This window comes from Brettanomyces nanus, chromosome 4 (assembly GCF_011074865.1).
Source record: "Brettanomyces nanus chromosome 4, complete sequence".
Lineage (NCBI taxonomy): Eukaryota > Fungi > Ascomycota > Pichiomycetes > Pichiales > Pichiaceae > Brettanomyces > Brettanomyces nanus.
In genome coordinates this window covers 2,532,614-2,546,654 of record NC_052377.1, presented here as the reverse complement: position 1 = coordinate 2,546,654, position 14,041 = coordinate 2,532,614, and the positions used below count along the sequence as shown (strand labels likewise).

Sequence of the window (14,041 nt, the reverse complement as noted above, 5' to 3'; positions counted from 1 at the left end):
ATATCATATTACGTTATTGTGTAATCGGGTTGTGCAATTTAGTTGAGCAGTTACATAATACATTATGTAAGCATCACGTTAAAAAGGGACCGGATGATTTTGATGTTTACAGAACAAGAGCGATGATTAGAAGGATGTTGAATATGACAGGTTCCTTTAGTCGGATTAACCTTAGTTTACTTTACATTATTCATTATGGAAACAGAGAATATATTTGGATTCTCTGTAGCCGATCAGAGGGCATCCAAGGTGACAAGGAGGGGCATTAAGTCACCGCTTAAGGAGACCAATTTCATACGGACGCCAGTTAGTCCCTCTAAAGGGGCGAACAGGAGAACAGGGGTGGCTACCAGGGGAACAGGGGTGATCACCAGGGGAACAGGGATGCTCACCAAGGGAACAGTGGCGAGTTCATTGAGCCCTACGAGCCTCGGCAGCCCCAGAAGATCCAGAAGTCCCATAAGCCCCGTAAGCCCTTTAAGCCCTATAGCTGGATATACTAGCGACTCCAGTATAGATCGACCTACAGAAGAGACGATTACATTTGATGATTATTGTCGATTAGAGCGAGATTTTGCAGATTCGGTGATCAAAAACAAGGATTTAATACGGAAACAAGAGCATCTTAATGAGGACTTGCGACAAAAACAGCATCAAATGGAATCAAAGTCACTGAGAATCAACGAATTACTGCAGGAGAACGGCTCAATAATGGATAAGCTTCGAAAAGAGAGAGATTTGAATGAGAAGGAGTTCAATTCGTGGTCTGATATGAAGGTTCAGTTAGAAATGAAGGTTGAATCGTTGAAAAAGATGTTGAAGAAGATAAAAGGAGATAATGACGTAATCGAGAGTGTTCCACTTGAGCATTGTGGGAGTAGTTCGTCTTCTACCGAGTCTAATTTGGCAGAAAAACATCATCGAGAGGTGGAAAAGTTGAAGAAAAGGATTCTGATACTTGCCAAAGAGAACGAATTGGAGGTTCATTCCAAGATGTTGATTATAGATGAACTGGAGATGTTCAAGGAGAAGTGGGGGGAATTAGACGAGAAGTATAAGGTATTAAAGGGGGATTATGATGGATTAGTTGATGAATTTGTTGAAGAAGACGAGCAGGAAACAGAGAAAAAGGGAGAGAAGGTTGAAGATGATGGCCGTAGTGGGATTTCTCTAGCCAATGAGCTTCAGATGTCATCATATAAACTCAAAATGCCAAAGCAGCGTTCAGGTTCTTCGAAATCATCGACAAGATCTCCATCTATGCGTGTTTCTAGTCTTACGAAATTCATAAATGACGTTGAATTGCATGCTCAGGAGCAAAGACACGCTCAAGAAACAATGAAACTTAACTTCCAAATGAGATCACTCGAATTACAGAACGAAAAGCTTCATAGTTACATTGGTTTCGTTCTTCAGCAGCTCAACAACAGAGCCAACAGAGCCAACAGTAGCTTTGAGTATTCAGACGAAGTGAACATTAGAAGTGCCAAAAGAAGCCTCAAAAAGGTGATTCGAAGCGTCTCTGCTTACCCCATAAGAACGTCCAATATGGAGCAGCAGCTGAATCATAATGGATCACTGTCAACCCAAAGTCTTAATCATAATCGTATAAATAGTAGAGATGGGTTTGTTGGTCCAACCAACATTGATGACAGTGACTCTGATTTATCTTCTGATTACATGGGAGGAAAGGTGGAATACATGGATATTGGAGGTAGTGATGATGAAGAAGAGGATACTCAAAGCCTTAATGCTGATCATTCACTGTCCGTGTCGTTTAAGATGGATTTTATACCATCCTTAACAATGAAGAAGCGTAAAAGATCAAAAACATTCAAGCATAGTCCTTTCAATCAAGTTAAGAAGCTCAGTGTGTTTAATTTGAGTGCTAAGAACTCAGTTATTAGTCTACGACAGCAACAGCAGGGTTTTGAAGGGGATGAAATTACCCAAAAAGTGGGGTTTAGGAGCGACGAAGAGCAGCAGACGCTGGAGGGAAAGAAAGAGCAACAGACGCTGGTAGGGGATAAAGAGAAGCAGACGCTGGTAGAAGATGATAGTTGCGATGACGACGATGATTTTACTTACATAAGCGATGATTTAAGCGACGAGGATTCAGTTACTATAGAAGAGATCAATCGATTCAAGATTGTGATACTTAGAAGACTTTTCTGTCCACGTCATTCGCTGTTCCATTGTTTATGTCGATATGACAAGCTTATCGATCCAGGATACTTCTTTTTAGTTGCCAGTCCAGTTTCTGCAGTTAGGAGGAGTTTAAGAGGTCATGGGGATGGGAATGGAGGGTACCGACGGAATGATGAAGAATTAGAAGAATGGGATATGAATGAGGTGGATTAATGGTAACTTGTATTTAATGGTGTAATGAATAGGATTGGGTGGCCGTGGTGGCCTGCTTCCCTGGTAGCCGTCGTACCCGATAGCCGCGGTAGTTGTTCTTCCCGGTGGTTTTTCTTCGCGGTTTCTGTGCTGCCCGGTGGCCCCGTCCTTTACTCTATTTGGAAGTGGTACGACTTTCAGAACCGATTTCATCAAACTACACGGTAACGCAATAACCTGCTCGTTTACTCTGCTCTTCTCTTCTCCTTCAACTATGGCACTTCATAACTACATCTACTTCAAGCATACAGACAGAGAAGTGGCCAAAATAGCGCGGCCTGAAGACCCTCGTCCGTATCCGTTAGGTAGCAGCGAGCGGGGTGACCAAAATGAAGGTGATCGTACGGGCGAGATCGGCCGGAGAAATGATGATTCTCGCGGTACCCATGTCTCCCGTGGCTCTCGTGGCCCTGGTAGCTCTGGTAGCTCTCACTCCCATGGCTCTCGTTTCTATGGCTCTCATGACTCCCATGATAACCGGGGAATCTACCAACTCCCCTTATCTTCGTCCTCTTCGTCCTCTTCCTCCTCTATACCCGGTAAAGATTCCGAGGAAACAGATCGTTCCACCACCTCCAGGGAGCCTGGTGAAATGGCCCAGTCCGCTCTCCCTAGAATGGTCAATGCCCTGGGAATCCCCTATGATCACAATAGAGAATGCCAGCATGCCAACAGCAGAGCTCAGATCGCTACCACTTCTTCAGGAGAGAGATGGATCGTACGTGATGGAAGACGTAGAAAATTAAAGAGTCGTTTTGCAAAGCACTCAGCTCAGGTCAAGGCACAGACAGAGGCTTAAATACACCTTGTTAAATAATGTTAATGATATATATAATTTTATCCTGCATAGCTAAAGCTCACTATGAGTTCTGCTGATCTACCTTCTAGAGTCACAGGCAAAGATAACGGCTCTCTTTTGCCAGCTATCTCACTCAATAAAACACTTCCCGTGGCCACCTCTGTGCTTCTCCCCAAACGATGATGTTCATACACAGAAAAAATAACCTCCACTCCCGGTGGAGCCTTGAACGGTGTAGATTCACTCCATTTGAGCGTTTCTGAGGATGCATTGTACCGTGCAGAATGTGTCTTGAAGATACTCTTAGTCTTCTTAGGCGATTTTAATGACACTTTAACAAACAGAGTTTCCTTTCCTTGAGGTTTCTTGCATTTAAGACCCTCCACAGTTAGCCTTCCTGGTATGGTGTTCCCTGGAATCGTTGAAGAAGCAAATGAGGCATTTCCATCCATCGAAATCCTCTTACTGGCTGGTGATGCAGCAACTGCGACTCTAGATGCTACAGGTGTTGCTGGAGTTGCTGATGGTGCGGCCCCAGCCAGTACTGGTGCTGCGCCCGTCGCACTAGTCGCTCTCGGCATTGCCTGCTCTACATCTTTACCGTTTTTCCTGTGAAATCCCTTAAACAGACTTCCTCCAACTCCAGCGACTCCACTAACTGCACCTCCTGCCATATTCAGAGCTCCGCCGGCTACTCCCTCGGTCATATTCAATGCCCCTCCTGCAACTCCTCCAGCAGCTCCAAGAGCACCTCCTGCAACTTCAAAGGCACCTCCTGCGACTCCTCCAATTAATTTTCCAGGCATTCCAGCAAAGTCAAAGCCCCCATCAGCAGTAGCCATAGATGGCTGAATGTACATCGGCTTGAAACCTGCAGAGACCTTCAAAGATCCTTGTGTGTCCAATTGGAACTCTATTATCTCCTCCTGATTCACCGCAAGCTTCGTCAAATCCACATCAATGTCTCCCAATTTATCATTGTCTCCTGCCATATCCCAGTCAAACAACCGCAACCGAAGCTCGCTTCGCGTACGAGATGGGATTACAACACTGCACTGTTCATCTTCAAACACCGGATTCACTGTCTTCTTTACGGTCTTGGTGCGGTAAACTTGGGTGTCGTTGAGCTCTACAACCACAAATGGATCTGATTTGTTTCCTCGATCAGCAGCCAAGAGATTATGTCCACTGAGAATCTTCAAATGAAGCACTCCGGTATCAGTCATCGTTTCAGATGGTCCTAAATCAACCGTTGCAGGAACATACTCCAGTGAAAGCTCTATGCGATTTCCCTCAAATGTGACTGCAAAGGTATCGGAAAACGCATCGCTCAATAGCTGCTCAACCTTCATAGGCCTTGCTACTTGTGCAATTACGTCCTTTCTCAACTCGGCCTTAGGTTTCCTGGTCACTCGGAATGTCATTACAGAATTCTTCAAGTCCCTAATAAATGCGCATCCAGCACATGGCGAAAGCTTCGTACCTTTCGATGCTGACGACACAAACTCTGCGTATGGCCTTTCGTCCACAAGACATTGTAAATAAACGTTATTCGCACTCATATTACCTTTAACAATGTTGATTCCAAGGACTCCCGAGTTGTGTGACATGAGCTGCTTCAATGAAAGTTGCTCTTTACCTGACAAGTTAGGATTATCCTTATCGTCTGTCTCATCATCATCATCTACCCATTCGTAATCTTCTGGGTGCTTCTTGTACTCTTCAAGCATTTTGGACTGCTCTTCTAAATCTTCCAACTCTTGCTGACTGTTACCCTTTCTCTCTCTAGCAATCTTCTCCTTCAATTCTGCCTGAGAGTAAACTTTCATCAACGGTAGATAAACCACCTTGTAATAAATATACCCAGCCGGCTTCCCTCTCCGAGTGAGTTGTCCCCTGACAATGGAACGGCTACCATCATCTTGAGGATTGTAGCGCTTGCTGAAAAACCTATGGACATCCACAGATAACGAACCAATCAAACGACCATTTCCATCGCTCTCGTGATCCATGCATGTCAAGGCAAGCGATTGGTCAGCGTGTTCAACGGCTGCATAAAACACCTCGTTGAACTTTGGAGACAAATTGTCGTCAATAAACTTTGTTCTTCCGTGAGAACGGCCTCCCGTAACAACTTCAATATATGGATCGACCTTTCCAATGGTCTCGATGTTATCCAACTGCTCGCACCGTGAAACAAGAACTCTGTACACGCCAACAGGTGGAACAAATGAGACGTCTTCACTCATACCCACACCACTGAGCTTCTTGTATCTCATTCTAAACCGTATTGAGCCTTCGCCCTCGGTGAATTTGATCCATTTACCCTTCTCGGCTCCAATCGATATCAATTCGCGCAGTGAAGAGGCCTTGTAAGTCGCCAATTTCGTCACGCCATAGGACGAGGTGTCATAGATAGTGATCGTCACTGGAGTTGTCGATGGAGACTTGATTAGTCTTTCAATGTGAATATTGTAGTCAGGTTCATTAGAGCCTTTGACCACACGCGAAATATCATCTGTGTGAGCCTCGACTTCGTCACTGTCATCCTGTTTTTCATCTTTTGAATTGCCAATGCTCACCTTCGCATATGTCGATAGTTTTCCCAACAATGACTGAGAAGTACTAAGACCACGTGCAGATTCAACCACAAGTTCAAGGATTCCCGCAGACCCCGTTGAACTGTTTGCTGTATCCTTCTCAAGAACCGGGAACCATTGCAAGTCACAAACCAACCTTCCATTACTATGATTATGATGCTCCAATTTCAACTCGGTAAGAAGCTGTTGAGGGTCCTGAATCAACGAATCCATACCAAACTGAGCCTCTCCGAGTCGGTGAACGTCGCCTTCTTCATCCAAATTCATCAAAGTGAATTTAATCTTTTGAGTTAGAGAGTCCACAAGAATATACTGCAATTCGTTAAACACAGGAGTGTTGGTTGATGCTTTAATGTCCGTCCTGTACTGCTTGCTACTCCCTTCGATACCGTAATCAACGTACGGGTTAATATCTGTTTTCTTGAGATACTCAACACCACGAATTCTTACTCCAACACATCCAATGGCACTCGGAACAGTACTTTCAGCAATATCACGAACATTTACATCGAACGAGTTCGGTGCATACATCATAGGCTTCAAGTTAGAGTGGATCAAAGACTTGACGAACGACGATAAACCAGGAACGATCGACATCACATCGATACCAAAAGTGTTACCACCAACAGGTTTCAAAGCGTAGTCAATCTCTGGGGGTTCAAGGAACATCACAGAAACCACTTCAATGAAAGGGAAGCTTTCTGCCAGTTTGAACGTAATTCTCATATTACCTTTAAATGACATATTCTCCACTAGAACAGGCAAAGAAGCACTGACAACACCTTTACCAATGCTGATTCCAAGAGCCACTTTAGGATCAACCTTCTTATTCAACTCCTCTTTAGTCATACCATCAGTATCATTAGGAGTGAAACCAAAGTCCCAGTCCATCCGATAAACATCGTTACCCAACTTATTAAAGGCTCTGACACTTTCGATTCTAGGTGCCTTAGTACCAAGAGTAAACTCATCTAAAGACAATTTTTTGATTGGAGTGGGTGGTTCGACATCTTTAAGGGTATCGTTGGCCTGAGTAATCACCATTTCCGATAAAGCAGGCATATAGATGACCCAGAATTTCTCCAAAAAGCTGTTGAGCCAGTCCATCGACTCGATACGAGTATCAAGGGATTCAATGGTAGCCACACGCTTCATATCATCTCTTAAACAGATGTTAAATCGACGAAGCTCGGCTCTATATGCAGTGGCACATACTAAAAGTACCATTACGAGCGCAAATAAACCTCCACCAAGGAATCCAACTAGCCAGGCAAAAATGAGAGTATTAACAGCCAAACTGCAGTTCCAGTATAAGTCCCCATAGTACTTCTCTGAGATATAACTATGTAAAAGAATGCCTGAAGACTCATAAGTAAGAGATCTGAGCTCTTCAATCGATGGAGGTGACTTTGGATCAATGAAAAAGCCAATTTTCTCCCAGGGGAAGTTCACTTTGGCAGCTGAATCATCTTTCGCAGCATGTTTTGGAGCCATAGTGCTTTTAGAACTATCGCGGTTATTACTTTTCTCTATCTTCTTTTCGCCAGCCTTTGCCGTAGGAGGTGAAGACTCCTTGACAGATTTTCCGTTAGCCGTCCAGGCAGCCGGCCCGTCATGCATTCTCTTAGGCTCTTTCTTCTGTTCCCTGGTCATCTCTTTGAGCTTCTTTAGATCTTGTTTGGCCTGTGAAGCTTGCTTCTCTTTCACCTCCCGATTGGCTGCTTCAGCCGTCTCTCGATCAGTTTTAGCTTCTTTTAGTTTCTGGATGAGCTGTTAGTATTGTACGTAAACAGAAGGGCACAAATGGGGCACAAAGACCACTCGGTGACCACTCGACGACCACTCGGCGACCACTCGACGACCACTCGGCGACCACTCGGCTCATCAATTGTCCCAAGTAAGCCACAGAAACATTCAATTGACCTTTCTCCTCTCTACTTACCGTTGGCATCTCAACAAACCCGATTTATTCGACGTGTCAAAGAAAAAAACAAGTGGTCGTAAAACAGCAAAATAGAGAAAAACTGGGGCAGAACTTGTCGCTTCGTTATTTTTGCTTGCGAGGCTGTGCTTGAAATGGGAATTTACCGAGCAAAAATTTCTGTGCATGAAATGCTACAACAATTGCTGCAAGGGAATACAGGAATTATGCATCTTGTGCATTATAATATTAGTCTATATGTTTGTATACTTAACTAACGACTTAGACGGTTGCAACACTTTGAGTTTTTTGTTCCATCGATTTCACCAGTTGCCTCTGCTTATGTAATATCGAGCACCATTTCCGCTTATCTATAATTCCGGTGAACTCCTCGAGGACAATCGGTGTAAAGTCTCCTCCAACTCTCCCCAAACTCTGAGAGCAGTATATTAACTGTAAGAAAAGGCCGTCTTTACCTGCCTGATCCCTCAATTTGGTTATGTTTTCGCGCAAAATTTCACACAAGCTGAGAACAAGTGACTTGATAAACGAATACAGTAACATATTGGCTTTTCTGATCGATTCAGTGTCACTGTCAACACGGAAAATCGACTCAAACGTCATGATTGTCTGGAAGCAATGCTCTCGAATCACTTCGATCGATCGTTTCAAAAATCGTTCGATAGAATTGGCACGCTTGAGAGGCTCCAACACTTGCAATTCACCCAATATGAACTGGTATCTGGATTTTAAGAAGATTTTCTCAAGGATCTCATCACTCATCGTCTCTCCACCACTTTGAAAGGGTCCTATTCTCTTTAAATAGGTGATTATTTTGATGATATGACTTTGCTTCAAGTCTGTATTAAGTAATCGAACCAATCCATTGATCATCTCTTTGATCTCCTGCTGGATATCACCCTCTACTTTGCTAATCAGTGTCATTTCAGAGTATCGAATCGATAATCTCCTAACATGTGACGCTATCTCTACACATTCTCCATAATGGCCACTCTTAACACAGGCGTTGGCCAAACTGGGAAGTTCTAGAATGTCCATGATTCTGTCCATATTGTGTAAAACTGTCGATGATTGAAGTACGATGGTCTCTTCGCCGTCATCATTCTTATGTCTCCATATCTTCTGGATTTGTCGTTGATATTGTTTGAGTAGTTGGTTCCATGGGATAGTTTCGGGTTCAGGTTCACCAGGCTCACCGGGCTCATCAAGTTCTTCAGCCTCCTTAATCTCACCCTCCTTAATTTCACCCTCCTTAATTTCACCCTCCTTAGTCTCACCCTCCTCAATCTCGCCCTCCTCAATCTCACCCTCCTCAATCTCACCCTCCTTAATCACACCCTCCTCCTCGTTCGCCCCTCTATTATCCACAACCATATACCCGCAGTACCCATTCAAGTCCTTAGTAAACGAGTTCCAGCACTTTTTGTACGTCTGATTGGCACTTAGTATCAAATCAAGATGCTTGTACGTCTCATCTCTAATCTTATCGTCCAAAGTTCTCTGCTGAGAGTCCAATTCAGCTATCCTCTCAATCAAACTATAACTTGTATTTGTTGGATCTTGTGAAGGGCGAATGGATGTGGCCAATAAAACGTCTGGATCTCCATCTTCTTCTAAGAACTCCTCAAGAAACTTCAATGCTTCCTCTCTTAATGAATCTCTATCTGCACTCTCTCCATCTTTCTCAACTCGTCTTCGAATATCCTCGGGGAGCTCATTTGATAATGTCTCCAAGAGAATATCTGTAGCTGTAGACATCGCTAAACTGATTACTTATAGCAGAACAGACTTCTTTTGTTGGCTTTCATTGTACACTTCGCTGCGTTGTCTTTCTACCTAGCCACGTTCTACCTAGCCACATAGTTCATTTACTTCGCCACATTTGATACCTTTTTTACAGCCTGCTTTTCTTGTCTAACCAACTTGAACAGTTTCCTGTATATCATCTTCTTTGGATCTCCCACTCGACACAATATGGAAGGTCTCTTCTTTAATATTAATGACGGATTTATTGAAGCTGTCGTTCGTGGCTACAAAAACGGACTTCTCTCATCCTCTCAATATGTTAATCTCACTCAATGCGACACTTTGGAAGACCTCAAGCTCCAATTGTCTGCCACCGATTATGGCAATTTCCTCTCCAACGTTTCAGGAGTTCTCTCCACCTCCATCATTGAATCCAAGCTGAATGATAACTTGGTATCCCAGTTCCGTTATCTCAAAGCACAGGCTTCTGAGCCTCTCTCTACACTTATGGATTACATAAGCTACGGATATATGATCGATAATGTGGCTCTTATGATTACGGGAACCGTCCATGAACGTGATAGGTCCGAAATGCTTGAACGCTGTCATCCTTTAGGTTGGTTTGATACTTTGCCGACCCTATCGGTGGCCACTGACTTAGAATCGTTGTACGAAACGGTTCTTGTCGACACTCCTTTGGCACCATATTTCCACGACTGCCTATCTGTTGATGATTTGGATGATATGAACATCGAGATTATTAGAAACACTTTGTTCAAGGCGTATTTAGAAGACTTTTCGGACTTTGCCAAAACTCTTTCAAGTCCTTCCGATGAAGTAATGTGCCGTTTTTTAGCATTCGAGGCTGATAAACGTTCCATTAATATATGTGTTAACTCTCTAAACACCGAGTTGACTCCGGAAGATAAACTGAAGATGATGCCAGGTCTCGGGAGACTTTCCAATCCGGCTTTCCAGCATCAAATGGTTCATTCCGATGACTTGGAACAGTTGAAGATAGTGGTCAATTCTGTTGGTGAGTACAAGAATTTCTTCGATGAGTCCAATGACAAATCTATGGAAGATCATTTCTATGAGTACGAGATGACTCTCTGTAAGAATGCATTTACTCAGCAGTTCACCTATTCTACTATTTGGGCCTTTCTCAGATCCAAAGAACAGGAAATAAGGAACATTGCATGGATCTCGGAGTGTATTTCTCAGAATCAAAAGGACCGGATTAACAACTATATAGCTGCCTACTGATGCCTGTATACTTATTCTATAAATCTTCCTTCTATATCACCATCCGTATTATTATGTCATGAGGACTCGCCTTTAAGCATGCGTATCTTTCAAATGCCTTCCTGTCAGCATGGAAACGTTGGCTCAAATTGAGATAATGGATGGTGTGTGCTATCAATTATGATATCTATTCCTTCTCTAGTTACTCTGGCGCATCCTGTAGTCTTTAACTCTTCCAAAGGTCATTTTGGAAACGTTAACTAGTGAGTGGTCGCTTAGATTGAGCCCTTTTAAATACTTGCAGAGAGATACAAGATTGCCAAGGCACCGTAAGGTCTAAGTACTCCAGGTAAGGACAATCCTTCAAGTTGGTGCATTTTTAAAACGTAGTCTCGGCCAAGATGCAGTATTCATTGTCTATATTGTAGTGCATCTTGTAAGCTGATGAGTCGTTCACTTGCGTTGAGAGCCCATGACACTGAGATCCATTATGGCCATAGCAGACAAGTTCCAGTTGTCTCTCATATATATTTCACTGATGCAGTCTCGAGTTCCCACCTCATTAATCAGATAACAAAAGAAAGTATCAGTGATGTGGGCCTTGAATCAACATCACTCACAATTGATGAGAGCCTGTAAAGTACACGCTGCACTACCCTAATTGGAGGTACGCTTCCTCTTTTCCAGCATAAAAAGACTCTCTTGAGCCTCATCCCGGATCGATCTTTCCACAAAAGGATAACACTGAGAATGTCCTTTATAAGAACATCTAGCAACTCTCTCGTCCTTGCCACAACAGTCGCCGTTCTCACCGAAGAACGAGCCTGGTGCAAGAGGAGTCCTGGGGAAGCAGTGGAAGTGAGGGAAGACATAGTGGCCTGAATAGCTTCAGTCTCCCCGGTGGCCCGGTGACCCCGGTGGTTTCCGTCTCTTCCTACTCGTTGCCCCGTTCTAGTTGCTCCCTTGGCCTCTGATCTCCCAATCATCCGACAAAGGAGAACGCTGAGAAGGGCAAAAACTATATCCCGCCAATGCCGTCACCCGACCTTAACTCCGTCTAATTTGGCTGAGTAGTGGTCGTCCATAAAAATATAGGAGAAGAAAAGAGGTCTAACTAATTAGAGTAAGCAGCAGTCCTTTAATACAAGCTCTAATAAGATTGAGAATCGCGAATTTATGAGACTTTATTTATGCGCATTTATTACTTACTAAACTCTATCAAACTACTCCAATACTTATCCACTCCCTCTATAAACGGCTCGTTATCAATATACTCACCTGGCCGGAAGTCCACGGCACATGCCTGGTTCTCTATCACTTTCTGCAGATAGATTGTATTGAACAAACTGGCCAACTCAATGTTGAGATCTCGACATCTCATATCGGTCACCACTAGAAATTTCAAACCGGTCAGTGTCTCGAAAATGTGACATTTATAATTTAATGTAGTGAAATTAGTCACCTTATTGTGGTTGTTGAGCGTACTGGACTTAAATGTAGTCCCACTATCTTCTGTTAAATAGTTGGAGATCTTACGAAGTGAAAAATAGATTCCAAAGAGAAGCTTTGACATGTTATCATCGTTTCTGCAATTAATTGAACCGGGAAGAGCGCTGGTAGAAATATTTGCCGACTTGTTTAACGTCATGGTTCGTAGTGCAGTGAAACTTTCGGTACTACGACGGCTCACAGACCCAGTACTAGAGTTGGGAGATGATGTAGTGGTGGACAATGTCCCGGTGGAAACGGGCCCTGTAGATGATGCTTCTATATTCTTAGCCGTGTGCAAGTATTCGCGAGAATATACACAGTTGCAATGCTTATCGTAGATCCAAAAAGAGTATATCATGGAGCGTTGGAAGTGATGGGAGAATAGAAGAGAGAGGCATAGAAGAAGGTCAAGTTGGAAATATCCGCGAATTTATGCATATATGATATTTTATGTACTGATAATATAATATGATATAATGAGTTACAAGTCGAGGAGGTTGGTTGGGGCAGAGGTGGCGTTGGTTTGCTGTGGCTTAGTTGGCGTAGCTGTGCTTGGCCAGACTGTACTTGACTTGGTTGGCATAGCTGGCGTGGTCTTTGCAGCCTTTCCAGCCTTGGCAGACGCAAGCAAGGACCCAAATACATCGTCGTTCTTCTTGGTAGCATGAGGTTGGGTGAATATTGCTTGTGATTGAGTAGAAGATTGTTGGTAGGGAGCATTGAAAAGGTCAGCCAAGCTGGTAGTTTGGGCAGCTGGTGCCGGCGTAGCGGACTGAAAATCGTCAAACTCGTCGTCGTCGTCGTGGTTTTCGTCGTGGTGGTTTTCGTCGTGGTGGTTGTCGTCTTCATCGGCGTATGCTGTTCTACTACCGTCAAAAGACACTAAATCAACAGGTGCCGACACAGTAGGCTTACTACCTTTTCTTGTAGGTCTCTCGCTCTCCAAATCATACTCCTCATACTTGGTGATCTTCCCCTTGTGATTGGCAGCAGTATCTCCATATCTTTGGCCATAAACACCACCATCTCCGAAGATTCTACGCTCAAATCCGTCCTCACCAACACTCAAAGCCACTCTACTGGCGCCTACAGAGCCTCCAATGTCATTCCCATGTCTGCTACTTCCACCACGTCGTCCTCCACCAGAAGAAATGGCCCCAAACTTCTTGGCGTTCTCTTTAGCCTTACGTCTCTCCTGACGAATCTGAGCCTCGTCGTTGAGTAGACTGGCCAATTCACGTGCCCGGTTACGAACATTGATACCCTGATCAACACCCTTAGAATCAATATAGTGGAAAGACTTTAACATAGAAACGAGACTGACATTTGCCCGAGCGTCGTCCACAAACCTCTCGGATCCATGCTTCACCAAGTACTCCATCAACTGAAGAGCCTTGTAGATCTGACGCCACTCATGCGACGATTTCTCGGTAAAACGACGGAAAATCAAGTTACTGATTTCCTCCCGGTCCTTATAATTGAATGTTCCTCTAGCAATCTCGGACATAAGAGATGACGACGCTCCCCATGGCTCGTTATTGGTGGCTTCACGCACTTTCGACTCGACCTCACTCAGATTGAGAACCGCATTTTGCGCCTTTCTTACGTAATGCTTCACCTCGTACAATGAGAGGTTGTTTAGCGTTTTATTCAACGAGTCCATTGCTGTTCAAAGAACCACTTCACTCCTTTTAAACAGGTCTTATTAAATCTGCTTATGTCGCGATTACCAGAAAAGATTGCACAGCCTTGAGGGGGCTTACTGAGCTGAACTGAGCTGAGCTGAGCTGCCTGGGCTGACTGACTTACTGAATGGGC

At 43.9% G+C, this 14,041-nt stretch overlaps 6 protein-coding genes across 6 annotated transcripts; 3 read left to right on the top strand and 3 right to left on the bottom strand.

Moving 5' to 3' along the window:
* Window positions 1-143: 143 nt before the first annotated feature.
* On the top strand, window positions 144-2,361 carry FOA43_004461 (uncharacterized protein; the record flags this gene model as incomplete). The annotated part of the gene is made up of 2 exons (XM_038924700.1): window positions 144-150; window positions 566-2,361. 2 exons carry the CDS (start codon window positions 144-146, stop codon window positions 2,359-2,361), a joined length of 1,803 nt encoding a protein of 600 aa, XP_038780628.1.
* A 16-nt stretch (window positions 2,362-2,377) lies between these two features.
* On the top strand, window positions 2,378-3,199 carry FOA43_004460 (uncharacterized protein; the record flags this gene model as incomplete). Its single annotated transcript, XM_038924699.1, has 2 exons — window positions 2,378-2,382; window positions 2,542-3,199. The coding sequence occupies 2 exons, from the start codon at window positions 2,378-2,380 to the stop codon at window positions 3,197-3,199; spliced, it is 663 nt and encodes a 220-aa protein (XP_038780627.1).
* A 38-nt stretch (window positions 3,200-3,237) lies between these two features.
* FOA43_004459 (uncharacterized protein) lies at window positions 3,238-7,750 on the bottom strand (the record flags this gene model as incomplete). Its single annotated transcript, XM_038924698.1, has 2 exons — window positions 3,238-7,560; window positions 7,742-7,750. 2 exons carry the CDS (start codon window positions 7,748-7,750, stop codon window positions 3,238-3,240), a joined length of 4,332 nt encoding a protein of 1,443 aa, XP_038780626.1.
* A 252-nt stretch (window positions 7,751-8,002) lies between these two features.
* Window positions 8,003-9,499, bottom strand: FOA43_004458 (uncharacterized protein; the record flags this gene model as incomplete). Its single annotated transcript, XM_038924697.1, has 1 exon — window positions 8,003-9,499. The coding sequence occupies one exon, from the start codon at window positions 9,497-9,499 to the stop codon at window positions 8,003-8,005; it is 1,497 nt and encodes a 498-aa protein (XP_038780625.1).
* Window positions 9,500-9,715: 216 nt separating this feature from the next.
* On the top strand, window positions 9,716-10,753 carry VMA6 (H(+)-transporting V0 sector ATPase subunit d; the record flags this gene model as incomplete). Its single annotated transcript, XM_038924696.1, has 1 exon — window positions 9,716-10,753. One exon carries the CDS (start codon window positions 9,716-9,718, stop codon window positions 10,751-10,753), a length of 1,038 nt encoding a protein of 345 aa, XP_038780624.1.
* A 1,180-nt stretch (window positions 10,754-11,933) lies between these two features.
* Window positions 11,934-13,886, bottom strand: FOA43_004456 (uncharacterized protein; the record flags this gene model as incomplete). Its single annotated transcript, XM_038924695.1, has 2 exons — window positions 11,934-12,432; window positions 12,796-13,886. The coding sequence occupies 2 exons, from the start codon at window positions 13,884-13,886 to the stop codon at window positions 11,934-11,936; spliced, it is 1,590 nt and encodes a 529-aa protein (XP_038780623.1).
* Window positions 13,887-14,041: the final 155 nt, after the last annotated feature.